The following is a 22,908-nucleotide window of genomic DNA, read 5'->3' as shown; positions in this document are numbered from 1 at the left end:
AGTCCAATTCTGAACATTTTTATGCATTTATAGTAAGGCTACTTAACTGTTAATGTATCAAACAATTTTGATTAACAAACCATAAAGATGGAATTTTTTTAATGGAAAAAACAAAATCAGAAAATCCACAATAATAAAATGGATTTCATAGGGCCCTATAAGTAGCTACATATACCTGCTGCAGAGAAAGAGGGGCTACTGTTTGTGGCAAGCTTTTTTTCAAGCCCCGTGCAGCTTGTGATGAAGACCTCTCTTGGTCACACATTTGTCATGCTTGTGTATGCTCAAAGTTGCTGTAATGTATGCTGTTCACCCCTAGGGTATGTCTGGTTGCTGATTAAGTTATTGATTGCTAGGGCAGCACAAGTGAAAGTTCTTGTGTTTAACTGCATTGTTTCCAGAGAGATTTTACATTGTACAAGAAGAACTCAACAATTCTCATGCTTTAGCATTTCCCTGATTCCTCCCACATTTCCCCAGGCTGCACCCATATCTTTAGCTATTTGTGGATTGTTTGTAGAATACCAATTTTTGTTGTAATTCATGAAGCTTCTTACCAAGCAGGTAGTTTGGGCTTTTGGAAGCTGGATATATTAGAAGCATTTATATATTGCTATACTTTTCTTTACTCGATGTAAAACACAAATACCATCACAAATGTAAAAGCAACTCTAGTTTGAAATGTATTCATATTCTTGTGCCAAAACAGTTGGAAGACTACTAGTGTTTTTCTAGAAACCAGATTCAATAAAAATGGGAAATAAGTATGTTAACTAGGATCTTTTATTGCTGGACTTTCTTTGAGCAAATAATCAATATTTCTTAAAGGCTGAGGTCGTCAATAAGGGCTAGTACATGTTTATATATTTATTGCTATGGACAAAAGACATTATCAATTCAAGTTTTACCTTTATATTACAACTTTTCCATACAAAAATAAAAGTCCCAAATCAGCTTTACTAGTGGCTGATAGCACTGACTTATTTACAGGTGCTTTGTCAAGAACCATCATTAGGCAGCAGGGTAAAATATTGAGAGGCATTTATAACAATACAATAGTTTAACTATATATAATTTTTCTCCTGTTTAATTTCTACTTTGAAGGGTTCTGACCTTTTCTGATTGGTTTATTTTGGAGCATCCAATCAGAGTTTTATAAGAATAGCATCTTTATAAGAAATGTTTAATATTTAAAATTTTAAATTGAAACAAATTAAAGAATATTGTAACTGCATTTCCTTATTAGAGCAGTTTATAAATAGTTGCTCAGCTACATATCTATTTATAATACAGCACATACAGAATGCAGACTTGCGACGTATGTCGTAAAATGCATTTGTAATAGTAAATCAAAAAGATATGAAAGTCCCAGATTTTGATTTGTTAATAAAACTGGCTTATAAAAGTAACTGTAAAATTGAAACAGCTATAACTCTCTGGACTATTATAATTTACAGAAAGACTGTTTACATCATTGCACATCATTATTCCCTTTGCTTTAAATGCTTGTGAAATATGGAATAAAATTAGAATCTACATAGGTCATATGCATGCACACAGAAGCATGCATCCATGAAAACAAAACACACTGTTAACTAAGTCCATAAGGAAGGCTGCCAGCAGCGTTCCGACAAAAATACTTTCTCCCCCACACATGGATCAGGCCAGTAGGTTAGTGCATTATGGATGAATTAACTCCTCCTCTTCCATCTTTTCTTAGTATTCTGAACAGGGGGAAAAAGCACATCCCGCTCAACACCACAATTTATGTATATGCAAGATGGTTTTAATGTCTTAAGGCACTTCTTACTGCTTGTATTAAGGCATACAGTATGTCAACTAAAGGTAAAAAAGCTTTGGAAATTTTGAAGAATGTTAGTCATATACTAAACGTTTGGCTATTTAAGTTGATATTTTACAGAGGCCACCTGAAAAAAAAACTTTGATTCCCCCAAAATTCTGTTTCTTGGGTAGCTTGTTGACAAATTTGATCAGTATTTTCAGGCCAGCAGTGATATCTTTTGATAGTAATGGCACAGTGAGACTGGTTCTGTTTTCACCTGGAGCTGCTTTGACTCCCGTGGCTACTCACTGATCGAGAGGTGCTGTAACGTTTTTTCACAATCATACTGATATAAGCTTTCATCAGTTTTGCGATGTCAACCACCTGCCAAGAGAGTAAAAATAACTCAAACCTTTTAATGTGATATAATAATGCATCTCGGCACATAAAATAGCAGTATGACTTCCATTATCTAACCACTTACAAAAAACCCCTTACTGTTAGTTAACACAAATACTTAGAAACTTAGTAGTTTCTACCCTATTTCTGTTTTGCCTCTACTCTACTTTGACTATTGTTAAAAATCAGTATGTTTTAGATGCAAAATCTACAAAATTATATTTAAACCTTTAAAAACTAAGCTAAAAGTATTACCTGGAAAAAGAGTGCTAGTTAATAAGAGATGAAATTAACAAGAAGAGCATATTAAAAATTCCTCTTGCTCTTTACTTACCTTACTGGTCTCAAAAAGCAGTTCTCTCTCATCCACCACAATCTTGTAGGTGTTGGCAAGTGGTGCCCCAAAGGACAAAATATGTTCATATTGGAACACTTCTAAAGGCCTGCCTTCTCCACGCTTGTAGACAGAAACTGCATCAGCACTGACTCCCAACCAGAGTTCTTGTGGGAAGCCCCCTTCTTTACACTAGTGAAGGAAAGAGTATAAATGAACATTCAGGAAAACTTGGGGAAAAAAAACACCACCACTTAGTGCTGAGGTCGTCTTCTATGCACCCTAAATCAAAGTTCAAATAAAGGTAATACAACATTCTGTACAATATTTTCTATTCTCCATCCTGCCAATTTTTTTTTATGGGAGGCAGTTATTTGATCTTGTAGAAAAATATTATGGTTCATTAATAGACAAATATAAATGTCTACATTGGGCATTATATTATAACTAGAGTGCCTTTTAACTAAATACTCCATATTATGGCAGCCTTCTCTCCTCCAAGAGAAAGATAGCAATATTCATTGAAATAATATATTGTTACGTTCAGTGAGGACACTTTGGTATCGAGCTCATTGTCTAGAATAGTAGCAACTCACCAATGGGTCACTGACAATGCTTAGTATGTCTTGCTCACCTCCACATCAAAGAGTGTTGACCCATAGCCAGGCCACTCCTTAATCAAATACATGTACTTGGCCATAGCCTGTTCCTGGTTCATTCCCTGCAGTTTTTTCCACTTGTCGATAACACTAGTCCTTGCAGCTGAGACTTCCTCTTTGATCCACATATCCAACATCTGCTCCTCCTCCATCTTCTGTTTGCTGATGGAGCCACTGCGGAAACTCCTCCTCAGCGTTCCTTCAAGAAAACTGGCTCGCTTCCTCTCAATCCTGTCTACTGGGGTAAACATTTTAGTAGACTGTGTAATACGAGACTTCAGTCTTTGTAAGGGATAGACTTCTTCTATTTCTGGCATGGTGGTATGCAGAATGTAGTCTCCTTGTAGATATTGGAGTCGCAAGGCAGCAAGGACCTGGAGGGTTTCTTCAGGAGCAGGGTAGTGTCCTTTAATCACTGCCTCATGAGCCTAATGGGAAGTAAGAAGAACGCTAGCTTTACGCACGGATAGTAGGACTCAACTCTTTAGAAACTAAATAATATTTGCAAACTGGCTTTTTCTTAGGAGTAGGTATAGACAGCTAGTGTCGGGATTTGAGAGACTGTCTCTAGCAGACAAGAGAGGCAGGGTAGGTCAGGAATCGTGAGTGGGAAGTATCTCAATGTGCCCTCTTAATTGGATTATTAAGCCAAGAACAGCAAGGGGTCAGTGGGGAATATACTGGGGTCAGAGAGGGAACCAGGCAGCAGTAGCAGAGGCAGAAATTGGGGAGAAGAAACTAGTCTGGATTACAGGGCTTGTTGAAAAATTTCCATCAGCCAGTTTGACAAGAAAACTTTTTTTTGACAAAATGAAATTTGTGACAAGTGTCTGCTTTTTGTGGAAAATGTTGACCATCAACAAATCAAACTTTCAGTTTGGAAATGCTGCTATGGTGCCTTATGGGAGTTATAGTTCAAGTGACTCATGTCCCGGTTCCCCTCTATGTGTCGGGCTGCCCAGCTGGACTAGATCTTCCATGATGATGATGCACTGTACTAACTCATCAAAAAGAGAGATCATCGTGCATTGTGAGAGATGTAGTCCAGCCCATAAAGGAGCAAGGGCAAGAGGAAGCCAAACTACAACTCATTGCGCATTTCTGAATTGAAATTTTCAGCCAAAAGTTTTCAGTCCCCCCCCCTCTGAAAAGTCAATTTTTTCTGTGGAAAATTTTTGATAAGTGTTTGTGGGGGTTTTTTTTGTTTGTTTGTTTGTTTTGGGGGGGGGGGGTGTCAAATTTTCCGTGGAGGGGAGGGAGAAAAACATGATTGTCTAACCGGGTGTACTGGGGGAAAAGAGGGGAGGGAAAGAGATGGATAGTTGGATTGAGGCTGTGTGTGTGCACGTGTGCAGCAGAGTTAAGTAGTGAAGGAGCACCTTAGTGTCAAACTGTCTTCAGTGTAAGGGTTAACTTTAGATGTTAAAACCGTTCATAGGTTTAGAGACACAAAAATTCAAAACTGGAGACACTGATTTTTAACTGATAAAATAATACCAATTACTTGGCAGCAAACCCATGCAGTGGATAAAAATGGGAGCAGCATGGCTGAACTCACATCACAATCACATCCTTAAGATATATCCATAAAATTCATTTTCGAGATTGAATGCTCTATGCTGTCTAGCTGGATTACTATTGTTCCTATCAATATACACAGAGTGCTTGAGTGACCATGGTGTGCTAATAGTTGCCATAAGACAGTGAAGAGGCAGATTCTCTGAAGAAATTGCCTTCATATAATTGCACTCATTTTAATTGCAAACTCTGCAAGCACCTGTCTGCAGTTCAGATCACTACCACAATGTGATTTTCAGAAGACAGCACTTCAGTGCTCCACAACTCTTCTAGGTTATATTATCTAAAGGATTTTCTTAATGATTCTGTTCAAGTTTCATATAAAAAAACCGCTTGGCTGTTCAATGCCTAATAATCTCTCTCTAGACTGGCAGGGGCTTTGAGTACTGCAGTGGTAGCTGGTTCAGCCTCTGAGATCTGTGCTGACAGTGGAGTAAACAAAAGGAGTAGTAATTAAGGAGCTCTGAAGGGAGCCCCCAAGGTAGACCAGAAGGACTGTGTCTATAATGTGGCTACTTAAGCCAGGTCTTAACTAAAAAGTTAAGTTGACCTAGCTACTGTAAACCATGCTAGGTCAACAGAAGAAACAAAAGGTCAAACCAAACATACTTATACGGGAAGCCCTGGGGACATTTTAAAGTGGTCACTAGACAGAGAAGATGACAGCTTACTGAAGGGCTTTCCTTAGACCTTCACAATGTGGCACAAAATGAATCAACAGCTAAAACATTCTGCAATAATAAATCCCAAGAGTGAGAATCTTTGCTGGCATAATAGAGGGCTTGTTATCAAGAAAAACAAACTATTTCCTGTCAATATTTATTTTAAGATTAATCTACACCCACAAACCCATTTCGTTTATTACCAGTTTTGTCCTTTTGCAATAATAAACCCCATTGTAGGGTGAGTACAGCACATTCATTACTTATCACAGTGATCTGATGGGTACTGGGGGAGCCAGACTGCCTATTACCAAGCTTATTAAACTCTAATCTACTGCTGAAAAATTGAAGAGCTATTAGCTGTCTTCAGTTGCCAGTATAAGTCTTGGTGTTTAAAAAAAACAAACAAAAAAACCCAAAGCCAACCCTTATGTATTTCTGTGGAAACTCATTGTTCCCTTTTCTATTTACCTTTTATATTTCTTGTTCCTACTTAAGAGCATATATGGATGCACATCCAGGTTCCCATCCCTGGGGGATTGCGTTATGATTTCGACTGAACAATAAGGGGATTTAGGAAGAAAAAAGGTCATAAAACTTAGGGCAAAATTCAGAGGTGAAGCATAAGGGGTTGTAAGTGATCATGAAGACCCAGGTGGTCCTCAGCTGTTGTAAACTGGTGTAGCTCCATTGAAGTAAATGGAGCTACCCAGTTTACACCATCTGAGGACTTGGTTCCAAATATTTATTATTTCTTCAGATTAAATGTACAAAATAAGTGTAGACTAAGGGAATCCAAAGGTGTCTAAACTAGAGTGACTTGCATACTGAGAAGCTGGAAGACTTACATTTATAGCAAGGACAAAGAGATTATTTTGACCAGTATGTTTATAGCTCTTACCAATCGCGTTTCCTATTATATCCTTCTCTTCTGAACTCTAGGTGTGTAAATAATTCTATTTTAGATGCAGTGAGCCAAATTCAAATGTTATGTGTAAGGGAGGGTGTAGGTAACATAATGGTACCAGTGAGAGACTAGGAGTGGGCAAAGTAGTCTAAACTGCTGCAGTATACAAGCAAAGGGTGGGTGGGGGAAACAATGTGTAAACTGCACTATCTTAGACTCATCTCTGAATTTAGCCCTAAAACTTAATATGGAAAGCCTCCTGTTCTGAGCAGTCTTCTCTGGGAATGCACAGTCCTTTCCCATCTGGCATGTTAAGCATTTGTTTCTATTGCCTTGATCTCCTGTCCTCCTCGTCCCTCCAAAAGAAAATAAATCTCCTTTCCCCCATTCTTTACCTGCTCAAACATAAATGCAAATTCCACACTGTCTTTTGGCACATTTTCTGTGTCCAGGAAGCAGTAAAGTTTGAAGTAGAACTTCCATGGCATGTCCCCAGCTTCTGAAGTGGCAGCAAGCCTAGAAACAGAAGTTTGGAAGAGACATCAGTGACCAGAACTATCTTCTAAATTGACAAAACATTGAGGATTCCACACAAGACAGCAACGAAATTCTACTCTGCGTTATATTCAGTGTAAACCTGGAGTAATTTTGTTGACATTGGTGGAGTTATTCTAGAGTTACACCAGAGTAACAGATCAAGAATTTGGCCCAGTATTTTGAATTTGCTTTAAAGGATGACTTTGCTCATGACTGTAAATCGGTTACAAAAAGACGATTACAAATATTGCTTCTGATTTGAGGCAACTGTTTCCACCACAAACCATCAATAATCCAATGAACAAAATTTTGAACAATGTGTAATGAGACAAAAGCACCAATGATATCAGAGAGTCTAATTGGCTAATGACAACTGAAAGGTAGGGAATCTCTGGAGGAGGTGCTACAAATATTTTTGAACACGGAGCACAGTAGCCTTAGATGAGAGAAAAGGAGAGAAATATGGATTTAAGCATTGAATTACACTAGGGATTTTTTCCTAAAATCTCCCACCATTGCGATCATTGGCAGTAGGAATAGTTTGGAGCACTAGTGTCTTAAGCATCATGCCATGTACATATGCTCTAAGCAAGGTAAAATGACAGTGGTTCAAATAGCAGTGACTGCGTGGAATCCTGTTTATATTGTTGCTTCTGGCACTGCTCCCACCCATGGAGCTGCTGGTAATGGTGGGAAATTTTAGAGAAGAAAAGGCTAGCATAGACATAACCAGGGTTGGAGGCGGGAGGAGAATGGGAGGTGGGGAGACAAAGAGAGAGAAACAACAGAATGCAAAACCCACCATGATGGAAAATATGTATTTCATTGTCATGAGATTGAGGAAATCAAGTTTACAAGCACTTCATTAATCATTCTGAAAAAGATGCTGTGTTTCAGAAATAGCAGTATGTGGAATGTAGTTGTATATGCTGCCTCACCACTAACAAGTCTAAAGAAAGGGAGAATTGAGCATACTGCTGATGTTAGGAAGTTTTCTTTTTTAATTGCTGCTTATTAGCACAGAGAAAGAGACTCACTTTTCAAACTTTGCCAAGATATCAGCCACAATAGTCCTGCTTTCAATTGCTTTATCAGTAGTTCCATTGTATTCAAACAAGGCAAACATATTTCTGCTATCCTCCATGGCTAAGCCTCGAATTAACTTTTCAACAACCTAATGAAAAAAGCACACCAACAAAACCATAACAAAAAAGTTAGTACCTTAGAGGGTAATTAAGTCTAAGGAAAATTAGACAAGGTAGGAGTCATTTTAGGGCAAACAAGTGGCCACACTACTGTCTAGAATGATTTAACAATGGTTTTGTCCAAATACTTATCTATTTTCAATTGCGCCTCCTTTTGCGATAGACATTATTGAATTGTGCAAGTACATGGCAGCATACAACAGTTAACGATGTAAAATAGTTTCAGTTTTAACTCCCCAATTTCCCAAACTCAAATGTCTGAAGTAAGTTTTCCAGGAATGGGGACAAATATGCTCTCATCTACACCTGGGTATAGTGGAATAACTCCTATGAAGTCTGGATAATACCAGGGTTACTTCGCCACATTCTTGCTAGGTATCTTTCCCAAAACCAGATTTGATACAGATCAATGGTCACCAAGGCTTTCCAGTGAAAAGATAGTTTCCTAAGCAGAGGTTTCATCAGTGTCTCCTTGCACGAACTTTGAAATTTCACCTCCGCTGAACAGAGATGCTGATAATCTCCATCATCTGGGCCCAATGTGGAGCCCAAAACTCCTCAGCACCTCCAGAGTTTCAGTGAGAATTAATGGCTAAAATGGTAGCGTCCACAAGATTTAACACTTATCCCCACGAGGCCCTGCTCTGTCACTACCTCTTCTCACCTCTCCAGCTGTGGTATGGGAGTTGATTGTGATTTTACAGGAGCCACCACCATGGCAATAAACTGTAGATGTCATTTCTTGTCTTCTGATCAGGGCTTCTATTTCATCCCGCGACGGCACAAATTCTCTGCATTTGGTTTTTTTGAGAGATTCGTAAGTGAAGAGGGCATACTTTTCCATTTCCGTTCCTGGAAACTGGTCACGAGCCCTGTGTGACAAACACTGAACTTAAATCACCTGCTGATAAAATGGAAGATTTGAGGGGAGCCCCAGGGACTCCTTGACTAAATGACACTGAGGAGGTGATACACAAAGTGCTCCAGTGCTTAGTACAAGTCAGCACAGCTGTGTACTGACACACTGAAGCTTGTCTTCACTGCTAAAAAAAATCTGCATGACAACAGATGCATGTTAGCTATCCTGATGTAAAATCCTAGTGGTGACCAAGCACTATAGTTTACATCATGAGGAAAAGTTAGGTGAGATCAACCATTGCCCGAGTGGAGGGTAAAGGAGGGCATTAGTGTTGATCTTGCCCAGTTCCCTCATAATAAAAACTACAGGTGCTTTGTTTCCACTAGGACTTCACAGCAAGGTAACAATCATGTTAGTTATCTCACTGTAAAGCCAAACCTTTTTGACAGTGAAGACATAGCCTTAATACGTTCTGGTTTTGCTCAGAATGTTTTTTCCCTCCAAAAAGAACCAAAAGCAAGAAAAAAGCCCAACAAAATGTGTCCTGACTATTCAATGTTGCCATAGTGGCGGTAGGGAGGGAGTGTAGTTTACCAGCTAGAGCAGTTAGGGTCAGGACTCCTGGTGTCGCCTCTTGACTGGGTTATACTGTATAACAGTTACTCATGTTGGTGAGTAGATACTCACACAAGTAAATCAATGGACCTGAATGCAGAGTCCGGCCCTTGGTACCCCTAGACAACTTGCAGCACAGAGAGATTCCATGCTCTGCCCATCTGTAAAACAGATTTAATACCGCCTTCCTCACAGGGGCATTGTGAGGCTTAATTCATTGGCGTGTGAAAAGGGCTACGAGATCCCCGAATCAGAGGGTATGTCTATATATTGGAGATGCAATTTCCAGCTTGGGCAGATGTACGTTTGGTAGATTTGATTTGAGCTACTGTGCTAAAAATAGCGGAAAAGTAGCGCCTGCAAGGGTGGTGGGAGAGGCTAGCTGCCCGACATCTGAGACCCTAGGTACCTAACCTCCCAGGACTACCCTGCCATTTTTAGCATGCTAGCTCAATCGAAGCGAATGTATGTAAATCTACATGAGCTGAAAGTTACTCCTCCAGCTGCAGTGTAGACATACCCATGGGCATATGGAAGTACTGTTTATAGGATTACAACTATACTGTGGTATTCTTATGCACTGATATTTTACAACCGACCTACAAAGGAAAAAATTACATCAAACACAGATTCAGATGATTGTTTTAAGAAAACTGGAGGTTTTAGCTTGTGTTATAAAATAGCTTGGATTCAGGAACTAATCTGATTTCCTTTAAACGTGCAGCAATATAGCACAAAAGTCTGAAACATGGACATACCTGTGGTTGCTCAATTCTATGTCAAACAATTTTTAAAGATTTGTTCTTGATTTTATATATATATATAGAGAGAGAGAGAGAGATAGGCGTAGAAGGATTACATTTTTATCAGTAAACGTCAGTTTCACCATAGTTGTTTACAATGTTGTAGCCATGTTGGTCCCAGGATGTTAGAGAGACAAGAAGGTGAGGTAATAACTTTTAATGAACTAATTTCTGTTGGTGAAAGAGACAAGCTTTTGAGCTTACACAGAGCTCTTCTTCAGGTCTAGGAAAGGAAACTTATATTCATAACTTTGCTAAACTCTAAAAATCATGGACATAATAAAAACACTGGATTCATGGCTTATTACAACAACCTGTAAGCCAATAACCCCCCTCCCAACCTCCCATTTTTGTCTCATCACTGCAAAGGTGTTAACTGACTTCTTCACCCTGAATGATGTCTTACAATGTGTGTTAACTCCTTATGCTAAATGATCTGTTCCACCTTGTATTTAGCTGTGACACTCTAAGGATACGTCTTCACTACCTGCCGGATCAGCGGGTAGTGATCGATTTATTGGGGATCAATTTATCACGTCTCATCTAGACGTGATTAATCGATCCCCGAATCGACACCTGTACTCCACCTCGGCAGGAGGAGTAAGCGAATAGCATAGCTGAAGTCGCGTATCTTAGTTCGAACCCCCCCCCTCCCCCCTGCAAGTATAGCCCAGGCCTAAGGCTATGTCTACACTACAGACCTTATAGTGGCACATCTGTACCACTGCAGATGTGCTGCTTGTAAGGTCTCTTGTGTAACTGCTCTATGCCGGTGGGAGAGAGCTCTCCTGCTGGAATAATTAAACCACCCCCACCAAACGGCAGTAGCTATGTCAGTGGGAGAGCGTCTCCTGCCGACATAGTGCTGTGCACACCAGCGCTTTTGTCAGTGAAACTTACGTTGGTCAGGGGTGTGTGTTTTTTTTCACACCCCTGACTGACAGAAGTTTTGCTGTCAAAAGGGTTAGTGTAGACAAAGCCTGAATACCTTTCCCAGACCTGAAGAAAAGCTCTGTGTAAGCTTAAAAACTTCTCTTTCACCAACAGATGTTGGTCCAATAAAAGATATTACCTCACCCACCTCGTCTCCCTAATTTCATTACACACACACACACACTGGCAAAAAACATTTCCATCTATAATCAAAAGTTTTACAGCTAGGCAAAGAAAAAAATGCTGCTTAATAATGTCTTAGTTTGACTTAACACTATTTACTTTGTATATTTTGACATATTATGGTGATGCTTTGTTATAAAGTTATAAAGCTTTAGCTTTTTTTAATCTTAACACCTACTGTCATTAAATAATTATCTGACCCCCGCATAATTTCCCACAACTGTGAAGATTAAAAATGATACAAATCAGAAAAACACAAAAAACTTTAAACCCATAATTTTGTGCAACTATGAAAATTTAAAATATTGTGAAAAATGCTTAAAAAACCCCATCCATTTCTGTCAAAATTCCAATTCTGCCAATCCAACATAAGCTCAAAGTCGGTGACTACTGTTTTTAAATAATAAATTTGCATTCGTACCTTTCAGCCAGTGATCTCAAAATGCTTCCCAAACACTAAAGGAACACTTGCAATTAAAAGCAACACAAATAATTCAGGTGCAGAACTTTGGTTTTGTAAAAAATGATTTTGTACCAATACAAACATCAATAGAAATGTTGACATGACTTAAATTCCAACAGAAATTGTTTATTTTTAAAGGAATAACTTTCCCAGTGACCCAGACACTTTGTACCCTTCTTCTATATAAGGGCCAAAAGGGAACCTAATGATCCTATAATCCAGAGTGAAACTGACTAATCTATTTCATTGTCTAAATGAAGTAGACAACAAAAATTGGGGGGTGGGGGGGGGAGGGGAATCAATTTTAAAAACAGTTTCCTTTTTAATAGTAAAGTTAATTAGTAACACTTTAAATGGCAAAAAAGAGAGGTTTTTAAAAATATTTATTTTAACATAATATCTCTTTAAGCATCATAACACAGTTATCTTGTCTCACTAAACACTGGCATAAGTAGGTGAAGTGACTTGCACAAGTTGGTGGGAGAGCCAGGAGTAGGACCCAGGAGTCCTGCTCTAAACCATTAAGACTACTTCTGTAGGTAAAGAGTTTTTACAGTCAATGCAAGATCTGGGCCCGTTTACAAAAAGAAGGGCCTGATCCTGCAAAGACTTGTGCATTTCCTTTACTTTAGGTGTTGTCATTAGTGCCATTCACTTAAAAAGTACTATGCACTGTGCATAAAGCTAAGCGCATGAGTAAGTTTTTGCAGGAATAAGGTCCTAACCAATTCTTCAAAAGATACCATTGAAGTCTATTAAAATTATTCCATGTAAATTTTAAATGAATTTGATTACTTTTCCTCTAAATTTTAGATTCAGTGGTTGAAATACTTGGTACACTTCAAGGGATTCCTAAACCCTTCCCCCAAAGATTCCTATTTATTGGAAACTGTTACGAAAAATTACAAGGAGAGGAGACAAAGTGAAGAAAAAGAGCTGAAAACTATATTTTTATATCCTAAGTATTTGTAGCCTCTTACCTTTTGAGATGGAATTTCAGATACTTGAGGATACCCCGGCTGGGCAGGAAGGTGGAACTCATGCATGTGAGTATCTGCCAGCTATAGAGATTCCCCACACTCCCTGGGTTAGGCACTTTGTTAGTCTGTTTGATGAGCTGACAGTAGAGCTCATCTCGAAGGGGTCGTAAATCATGCCCTGTCTGAAGGATACCCTGGATTATAGGTATGGGATCAGACATAGACTCTAGCTGCTGCAGAGAATTAAATATCTTGATGGCTTCATCCTGGAGAGTTGTGTAGCCTTTGTCTTTCAGCACTACAAGAAGTGAGTAAGACATAGGAAGGTCTTATAAAAGAGATGCTCTAGCTCAGCGGTTCTCAACTGCAGTCCATGAGCCCTTTCAAGCGGGCTGCGGGGCCCTGTGGCTGAAACCCGACCCCGAGCCCCAACTACTCCCTCTCTGGATGCTGAGCTACCCCCCTGCCTGCACACAGCCCCTAGCCACCCCACTCCTTGCACCCACAGCCACCCCGTGTGCACACAGCCCCAGCTTTCCCCTCTCTGCACCTTGAGCTACCCCATGTGCACACAGCTCCCAGCTACCCACTCCCTGCACCCTGAGTAATCTTTATGTTTGATTCACAGTTAGGCTTAATCCCACTGGCAAGATAGGTAGCAGTCTATTTTATGAGTGGTGAGTGACTGACTTTTCTTTACGTGTTGTCATTATGGAAAATAACTTGGGGCTCAAATGAAACTTTAAATAGCCCAGCATTAGGAACTATGTGAAGCTGCATCATCTTAGGGAGAACTCTGACAAGAATCTTACCTCAGGAGCATAGATGCATAGCACCCCGAGGTTTTATGCGGGGCCCCGGCTGCTGGCCCTGTGCCCGGGGCTCCACTCCCCGGCCCAGGGCGCAGGTCTTGGAGGTCAGCCACACTCCCCGGCCACTGGCCTCGTGCCTGGGGCTCTGCGCTCAGGGCCCTGCTCCCAACCCCACACCTGGGGTCCCGTGCCCAGGACTCCACTCCTGGCTCCATGCCTGCCCCCACCTGTGGCCCCAGCCTTGGCCCCCTTACCCCTATTAGGGTTCCCCCCCTCCCAGAGACACAGCCCTGCTCCCAGCTCCAGCTCCGGGGGATGGGGTGTGGACAGGGGTAAAGGGGATGAGATAAAAAGTAAAAACTGCTTTCAGCACCCCCACTATTAAAAGTGTTCCAGCGCCACTACTCAGGAGGCAGTGGTCTTCCTAGAGCATGCCCACTGCTACACCCTTTGAGGGGTGTAGCTTACTCTTCCTGCATGCACAGCCAGCTTAAAAGAGTGAAGGGACTGTAGCTCCTGTGTTCTGCCACTGCACAAGACTCAGTGGGGGTCCCTTGCAGGTCCCCTTCCCCCCTCCCAGGAAATCCATGGAGCAGCAGGGTATAACTTGGGTCTTAGAGAAGACAAGAGGAAAATCTGACACAAATGCCATTTGATAGCCTGAGATTTAATCCCATGATTGCCACCTTTTCTTCACAGAACAGTCCTGATCGGGGTGGGATTCTCTCTTTGACAGGCAGTAAGAGTTTCAAAATAATTTAAGTTTATCTTTTTAAGGAAATCAAATTCATAACCAATCATGCAACGACTCTGTCCCAGTGTTCAAAGTCTATGAGGTGCTCACCTGGAGGTAAACCATGACTTGGCTGGAATGGTTATTACACCTGTTTTTTTAAATCAAAGTTTGCAATATCTATCTATATCAATGACTTTTCAATTTAAATATCCTCAAAAATAATATATGTGTATTGGATTCCATGTTTTCCCCACACAAATGATGAAATATGTAACAGTTTTAAACTGGAGGTTGTAGTGGCTCAAGGCAGCTGCAGTCCCGCATCCACTCAGTAAGAGAGGGGCTCTGAATGCAGCCAGTAAAGTGTGTAGTGATAATCAGGGAAGGAGATGTGACCAGGGTGGTTGATGGGATTAAATCTTTACTATCTCTAAATCTCTAAACTAATCTTTGTTGCAGCCTTCACAAGGCAGGGCTTCTATGGAGCCCCTGATGGGAAACTAAAGTTGTGCTCCCTAGGGTATAGTAGGTAACCTGGGGGAAAGAGAGAGCGAGTTTACAGGTCTGAAAAACTTACAGTTTAGATTGATGTCCCCATATGGCAATGGCAGTAATGGGGAGTGCAGTGGATGATGCGTGTAACGGAGAATAGGGTTTCTCTTATAAATCTGTTCAACAACCTCAGAGTTCAGGCAGTTCTCCTGGTGGGTTTAAAAAAAAAAAAAGGTATAATTCCTGGTTCAGTGTGAATGATAATCCAGTGATGGATGCGTGTGAACAGATTATTCAACTGCAGTACCATGTGAAAAAGTCTGTTATTAAAATTACTTGTTGCTAAAAGATACAGCAATAAAAACTGACCTGCAGAATTATTTCTTCAGGGGGTCAGTCATCATTTCAGACGGATATGAGAAGTGCCTGCCATTCTTCTCCACATTGAAGATGTAGAAACTTGTATCATGGCAAAGTGGCATTCTCATCTTGTTTTGATGCCCAAAGCAGGATATGCTATAGGTGACTCTCCTAAATCCTGTACACTTCAGTTTCCCTACTTAAAGAATGTCTCGCCACATGTTTTCATAGTTTGACAGACAAGATCAAGCAGCTATTCTCTTAAACACACTACTATAAGTAATGATCACAAGAGGTGCTTGGTATTCCCAATTCCCATTGACATCAAAGGGAGTTATGGGTGCTCAGCAGCTTCCAAGATGAGGCCCAGAATGAGCCACACTTTAGTCTGTGCAATAAAAGCGTTAATCACAAGAGTTGTGCAAAGGATGGAAAATCCATTTTTGGAAGAATTTTGAGCTTTCAAAATTTATTTTCATTTCACATAGGTTTTGTTTTCATACCATTCTAAAATTTTTGCAAAATGTCAAAACGTTTTTTCCAATCAAAAAGATCAGGTTTTTAATTAATCTCTTTCTGGTGAAAAGTAGCCAGACAGCCCTGGACCTTAGAAACCTTCTGAAGAATCCTGCAGTTTTCATCTTTTCCGAAGATCCGCTATATCATCCGCAGAAGTGAGACCAACAGAGATCCGCAGGGAGAGATGGTGAGAGCCCATGCATGTAACCCCTCCAATGGGATCACAAAGTGCATTAGTTAACAGGGCAAAAGTTACACTGGTTTCCAAGGGAAACAAACATATAGGGTAGCTTTTTCCTGACTCTTTCCCTCCACAGGCTATATATCCCATGTTCTTTTGCTCTTGTAACAGTTAAAGGAGAGATTTCTCTGGCTGCTGGATGGTGTATGTGTGTCTGAGATGGTTTATATTGGGCATCTAATTGTTTAGAAATTGGGTCATTGGGCTTCTATTTCCTTTCACGTCACATGATAGAGGGAGCAGGACAGGTTCCAAATGTATATGCGGTCACCCCCTTCAGAGGCTTATTTTTACCTTAATATCTTGAATAAGCTGCTGGGTTGGAGTATCAATCGGCGCTTTTGTGTCAGTAACATTCTGGATGGCACTTGACCAGCGGGTGGCCTCATTGAGCAATTTTGTATAGAGACGGTAGCAGTGCTTGCGTCCATACACAGTTACATTCCAGTAGCCTATGACAACAGTAAAATTAATGATCACAAAATGTTTAGTGGTTATGCTTATTCTGATGTAAGAACAGATGTCAGCGTTTTACTAACACACAAACTGCATGTCAGGCACAGATAAACTGCTCCACTGGAGTCTCCTTGGCAACTTCTCTGGAACCCAAAGTCTGCAACTAAGTAGTCTAAAATAGAGCAAGCTGCAGTCACCCATATTTCTGTTAGGGAGGTATAGCCTCCGAGACAACCAGTGCCAGCATGGAACACTCCATCCTGATCCATACATGTGCACTCTCCACAGGCTTCATCATCTTGGTAAGGTGGAAGGTGACCATAAGCCACATTGTAAAGACAGACTTGTCTCATCCTAGCTGTACAAGAGGATACTGGGACAACATTGTCTTATAGAAGAAATCCTTTAATAGCCTGCATTATTTATGTAAACATGGATATTAACACACAGGCTACTCATTCTGTAAAACCAAAATGTGTTCTCATCTGTGCAGCTTTCTTGCACCTTAAAAATACACTGCTGATTCAGTCCCAATGAGAAGCAAGTATATATTCAAACTTTATTTTCCGTACATCCCAATATGGGATTTTCATGAGAAAAGAGAGTCTAAAGAAAGCTTATTTTCTCTTTGGGTGGCAAAAATCACTTTGTAGGTACACAGTGAAGATTGCACTGGACAGTTCAAATAAGGAAAAAGGAGCCTCTTATTTGAAAACGACTGAATCAGAGTTTCAGAGTAGCAGCCCTGTTAGTCTGTATTCGCAAAAAGAGAAGGAGTACTTGTGGCATCTTAGAGACTAACAAATTTATCTGAGCATAAGCTTTTGTGAGCTACAGCTCACTTCATCCGAATGCATCCGATGAAGTGAGCTGTAGGAATGCATCTGATGAAGTGAGCTCTAGCTCACGAAAGCTTATGAATCAGAGTTGAAAACGAGTTTAGAAAATGTTTTTAGAAGTGACTTGGAAGGTGGTGTAAATTTGACTCTGTTTCTGTAGAGCTACTTAAACACTAACACTGGTAGAGTCTAAGTTGCTCTAAATTACATGCTGAGAAGCTAGAAAGTAGGGTGAAGGCTGCCTTAATTTATGCCTTCTTCCAAATCCTTGATGTGTAAACTACTGTACACTAATTTAGCAGTATTAGGAGTGTTAGAAAGAATGAATTATACCACCTTACACATCTCCTCTGCAGTTTGTCCCAATGAATTCAGATGTCTCTACTGGAAAAATATTTTGTGAAGTATCTCAGTGATTTAGAAGCCTAAGCTCCACTGACCTTATGTTTACCCATATGTATTCCTGTAATACAAAGAATGGATGTAAAATATTTTCCTATTATGCGTGTTGCATTTCCAAGTAGGCTGGAGTGCAGCTCAGTGCACAGAAAAACCTAATGCTCATGAACAAATTACCTGTTTCTTTGAAGATTTTCTCATCAGGTGGTACCACAGAACAGAGGCTATTCAGGACTAGGGTACCCAATTTCAGGGCATTCTTCTCTGAACTCTTGTAGTAGTCCAAAGAGTTGTGCGTTAAGACAAACCAGCGCTTCTTCAGCTTTAGTGAAGACATCTTCGGGCTGTTTTTTACTTCTTTCTGTAACCATCCTGTTAAATAGACACCCCATGAATTAAAGCTTTTCATAGAATTAGGCAAAGCTGTGGTTAACTTTTGGCAGCTTAGACTTTTTAAAAAAATGATGAATACAATTTATAAAAGTATCACTAAGTATTGCCAAGTCCTCTTTCTAAATAACTTTTGTTTAAGTTAACAGTGTCAAATTAACTCCCAAGAAAAGGTGAGGTTGAAATACTACATATTACCTATATTGGGGCTTCTCAAACTTTAACGGTATGGACCACATTTTACTAAAAAGACTGACTCATAGACCACTTCCCCATCCATTCAAAATCACAAAACATCCTTGTGGAAGCTACAGCAACCGTTTACTTGTAAGAGTGATATTAAGAAAGTCTGAATGTGTTTTTAGTAGTATCCCTTGAGTTAGCAGCAGGAAACAAAGTCAGCAGCATGTGACCAGCGAGCTCTCTGCAGACCACCAAGTGCTCCACAGACCACAGTTTGGGAACCACTTATCTATACAATTCGACTCCTCTGGTTTGCTGTCCCATTAATTCTTACCCCTCACTATGAATTCTTGCCCCTCCACTCTGGTATCTCCCTTTGATCTCTGCAGCAGTGTTATCCAGTGGTGCATCTCCTCAGGGGTGTCAGCATTACAGTGGAGAACACGATTAGCAGTGATGATCACAAATGAATTGGGTCTATGGAAAAAAACGAAGATGGAAAAACCCATACAGTAAATATAACTACTGTTTGCACCACAACTAAATGACTGACTTACCTCACTTGCCATAAGCATAAACACTTCCCTCTTGTTTGTATTTTATATTCAGGCAAGTGTTCCTCACTTCTGCACCATTTATTTCAAGAACTCTACAGGCCTATAAAATGTTAAGCTTTTAAAAAGACTGTTTAAAATGAGATATAGGTTTGTTACAAATACTGGGTCTATGCAGCCCTGAACTTTGGGAAAACTTATATCCAGACTTTGCCCCATCTTTATATCAGCCCAACATAAGACCCTTCCCCACTCCAACAAAAAAACCCACCACCACCTTGAAGAAGTTTGGCTCTGGATCCAACCTTTGTAGTTCATGGTCATCTCCATTTAAAGTGTTTGCTTCAGTAGCTACTTTAGCTAAAACCAACTATAATTTATGAAGATTTATAATGAAGCAGCATGTGAACATAGATCCCTTTATTTTTAATACAGTGCAGTTAAGGCAGCAGAGTCTCTTTTTTAAATGAGATTCTGGCTTCCATCCAATCCTACCCCAGGATTCACTGAAGCACTAGCAAATTGACCTGCTTGCCTAATATCACGAGTGGACTGTCTTGGTGGCTCTACATGGATTAGATTCTACTGTTGTGCTCTTTTGTCTTCACAAGCCATGCGCTTTGAACTCTTCAGACCCTTTTTCTCCCCAAGATACTAGCTCACAAGAATTATATCAGAAAGCCTTTATTAGGGCCCAGGCCATTTTGGGATACATAAGCAGATCATCAGTATCAAGAAGGAAGATGACAGACTTTCACTTTGCAGTTCTAGTGAGAAGACATTAGGAATACTACACTCAGTTCTGGGCATTTTAATGGCAAAATTATTTAGAGACAATTCAGAGAAGAGCAGCAAAAAATAGCTACTGGGCTTTCACCCTGATGTGATGGGCACTTTCCAAAAACAAAGGAAGATAATCCCTGCAACAAACTGTGTGCAAACCAAAAGACAGATGAAGGGCAAGGAAAAGAGAGAGAACCTACAAGTGATCAGGGTGACTGCAGGCAACTGTTTTATATTGACTGGAGGGGGGATAACACGGGTATCAGGAAGGCCAGTGAGAAGGAGGTTACAGTAGTCAAAATGGGAGAGAATAAAGGGCCTAGACTAGTTTTAGCTTTGTGTAGACAGGGAAATATTATGTAGAAAGAAGTGGCAAGATCTGACCACTGTCTGGATGTGTTGAAAGGGCTGGGGCTGTGTCAAAATTGGTCCCTAGGGTATAAACTCAACAGCAACAAAAATGAGAGTAGAGAGAGTTCAGGAGGAATGAGCAGCAGTTCAAAGTTTTGGGTATGTTACATTTAACCTGATGGTGAACCATTATCAGAGACAGGTGGAGAGGTGGGATTGGATGGAAGTTGAAACCAGATGAGTAGATGAGGGTTGAGAGCATGAAGAAAAGAGGGTGTAGGATAGAGCCCGGTGAAACAACCCTTCTGGAAAGCTGGAGAGGACAGACATCCAAAAGAGTGGCTGAAGATAAGGTCAAAGAGATGGGAAGAGAACCAAGGGAGGACACAATTGCTACCCCTGGGGGAATTCTGCACCACTGTGCATGCACAGAATTCATGTCCCCCATAGATAATACATTCTGCTAGAGAGGCGCTTCAATTACACCTTTCCCTCACCAGGAGCTGCTGTGGCACCAGAAGAGACAGCAGCCAGCTCACAGACCAGTGCAGCCAGCCGCAGAGGGGGAGGAGGCACAGGATATGGGGAGGATGGATGGGGTTGCTGGTGGTTCACAGACAGGGTTCAGAAGGGCTATTGGGAGGGACAGAGGCACAGGAGTGAGTGGTGTGACAGCACTGAGCCAGGGGCTGAATGGGAGGAGGTGCAGGACCACATGGAGATGGGGGGGATGGGGATGGCTGAGTGGGGGTGCAGAGACACATGGGGACGGGGTGCCTGACTGAATGGGAGAGGCTAGGGGTCAGCCAGGATCTGCAGGGGGAGGCTCCCCAACTCCCTAACAATCCCTCTTCCCCCCCCCCCCCCAAAAAAAACCCCCGGTCCATACTTTTCCCACCCATACGCAACAAACCTCCAGGTTCACTCCCGGGCTCCTTCCCAGTAATTACTTCCCATTCCCTGAGCTCCTCCGTTACCCATGATTCCCTTAAATGTTTGCACTGCTTCTGAGCTGTGTGGGAAATACATTTCTGTATTGTAGTTTAAATGAATTATTACTCAAAGTTCTGTATTAATATGCCTACTAAGAAATCTATTTGTCAAAAAACATTTCCTGAATCTTTTTTGTTGTCTGTATTGTTAGAGATACTTGCTGACAGGTATTTTGAAATAAGTTCCCCAAATAATTAAAAATGGCATGATTATACTGTGTTATTTTGACAAATAAAATATGCAGAATTTTCCAGAATTTTTAAATATTGTGTGCAGAATTTTTTAATTTTTGGAGCAGAATTCCCCCAGGAATAAATTGCAAAAGGCAAGGCAGGACAATCAATCAGGCAGGTGATCAATAACATCAAAAGATCTACTTAGCAAAGTGGTGGAAGGCTATTCTAGAATATTTATGAGTAAACGTTCAAAGGGATCTCAACCCAGCCTCTTTCTTTTGAACCTGCAATTATGAGTACAGCCATCAGCTATCTAATTAGACGACACAAGTGTCCTATCACCCACATCAGGCAGATGTATATATTCTGTGTCTTGCACCTGCTAAATTGAAGATTTTTTTATTTTTTATTTTATTTTTTTAAATCTGGCCCTTGAAACTGAATTAGATAAAGCACTCAACACTGGTACTGAAAGGAACAATCTGTACCGGCAACAGAATTGACCTGCATGTCTACTAATGTGATATATGCCATCATGTGCCAGCAATGCCCCTCTGCCATGTACATTGGCCAAACTGGACAGTCCCTATGTAAAAGAATTAATGGACACAAATCGGACATCAGGAATGGTAACACACAAAAGCCAGTGGGAGAACATTTCAATCTTCCTGGACATTCTATAACAGATTTGAAAGTAGCTATACTTGAACAAAAAAACTTCAGAACAGACTTCAAAGAGAAACAGCAGAACTGAAATTCATTTGCAAATTTAACACCATTAATTTGGGCTTGAATAGGGACTGGGAGTGGCTGGCTCATTACAGAAGCCGCTTTGCCTCTCCTGGAATTGACACCTCCTCATCTATTGTTGGGGGTGGACTACATCCATCCTGATCGAATTGGCCCTGTCAGCACTGGTTCTCCACTTGTGAGGTAACTCCCTTCTCTTCATGTGTCAGTATATTTATGTCTGCATCTGTAACTTTCACTCCATGCATCTGAAGAAGTGAGGTTTTTACCCACGAAGGCTTATACTCAAATAAATCTGTTAGTGCCACCGGACTCCTTATTGTTTTTGTGGATACAGACTAACATGGCTACCCCCTGATACTATATAACCTAATAATTCTTTTCTTTTTATGATCATTGATTTCTAGGGGATGTAGAAATTGTATTTCTGTGTGATTCTTAACACAGCAACTGAGAGGATGAGAAGTTTTTTCTTTTTAAGATGGGTCCCACAGGGATGCTGACATGAACACCAGACGTGTCCTTAGCAACACTTTTTTAACCTAACTACTATCACATTTTCAGGCTTTTGCTTTCTTGCATAGTCTTGTTTATAAAGCTTCAGTTCACAACTAAGGTAACTGGGAATGTTCAGATCTTTGTAGGTTGTGGTGGGGTTAATAATTTCAGAACAGCTGCTCCATGCATATTTGTAAATGAGGAGATAGAAAGGAACTGTTATCATTTGCATTTTTGACCTGATAACACTGCAGTGTTGTTTAGGCCCAAGCTAGTATGGGCTAGATTCACAAAAGGACTTAGGCATATAACTGCTACTTTAAGTGTCTAAATCCCAGAATCAGGTCTGACTGGGATTCACAAAGCCCTGCTCAGCTGCCCCCAAATCAATAGGCACATAAGCTCACGCGGGGCCTAATTTTTTTGCAGTTAAAGTTCCCTAGATACCTATGTTGCTGTCTCTGAGCATGTGCACT

General features: G+C 40.6%; 1 protein-coding gene and 1 long non-coding RNA gene across 4 annotated transcripts in view; one reads left to right on the top strand and one right to left on the bottom strand.

Annotated features, from left to right (window-relative positions):
- The window catches only part of LOC119565636, a 63,067-nt gene that overhangs the window by 38,494 nt on the left and 1,665 nt on the right, over nt 1–22,908 (top strand). Inside the window, exon 5 of the long non-coding RNA XR_005224433.2 lies at nt 15,888–16,006. This is a non-coding gene — a long non-coding RNA (uncharacterized LOC119565636). The remainder of the gene's footprint in view (nt 1–15,887; nt 16,007–22,908) is intronic.
- Nucleotides 772–22,908, bottom strand: part of MYO10 (myosin X) — a 275,484-nt gene continuing 253,347 nt past the window's right edge. For all 3 annotated transcript variants that reach the window (XM_043540239.1, XM_027829665.3, XM_043540240.1), the window contains exons 31-41: nt 18,662–18,804; nt 17,932–18,126; nt 16,355–16,512; nt 15,026–15,149; nt 12,901–13,198; nt 8,729–8,936; nt 7,897–8,033; nt 6,718–6,838; nt 3,151–3,603; nt 2,517–2,708; nt 772–2,167 (exon numbers count right to left, since the gene is read on the bottom strand). In XM_043540239.1, the coding sequence (XP_043396174.1) occupies nt 2,057–2,167; nt 2,517–2,708; nt 3,151–3,603; nt 6,718–6,838; nt 7,897–8,033; nt 8,729–8,936; nt 12,901–13,198; nt 15,026–15,149; nt 16,355–16,512; nt 17,932–18,126; nt 18,662–18,804 (2,140 nt within the window). In that variant the 3' untranslated portion in view covers nt 772–2,056. The remainder of the gene's footprint in view (nt 2,168–2,516; nt 2,709–3,150; nt 3,604–6,717; nt 6,839–7,896; nt 8,034–8,728; nt 8,937–12,900; nt 13,199–15,025; nt 15,150–16,354; nt 16,513–17,931; nt 18,127–18,661; nt 18,805–22,908) is intronic.

Source organism: Chelonia mydas, chromosome 2 (genome assembly GCF_015237465.2).
Source record: "Chelonia mydas isolate rCheMyd1 chromosome 2, rCheMyd1.pri.v2, whole genome shotgun sequence".
In the NCBI taxonomy this organism is placed as follows: domain Eukaryota; kingdom Metazoa; phylum Chordata; order Testudines; family Cheloniidae; genus Chelonia; species Chelonia mydas.
This window is presented reverse-complemented; position numbering and strand designations above follow the sequence as displayed.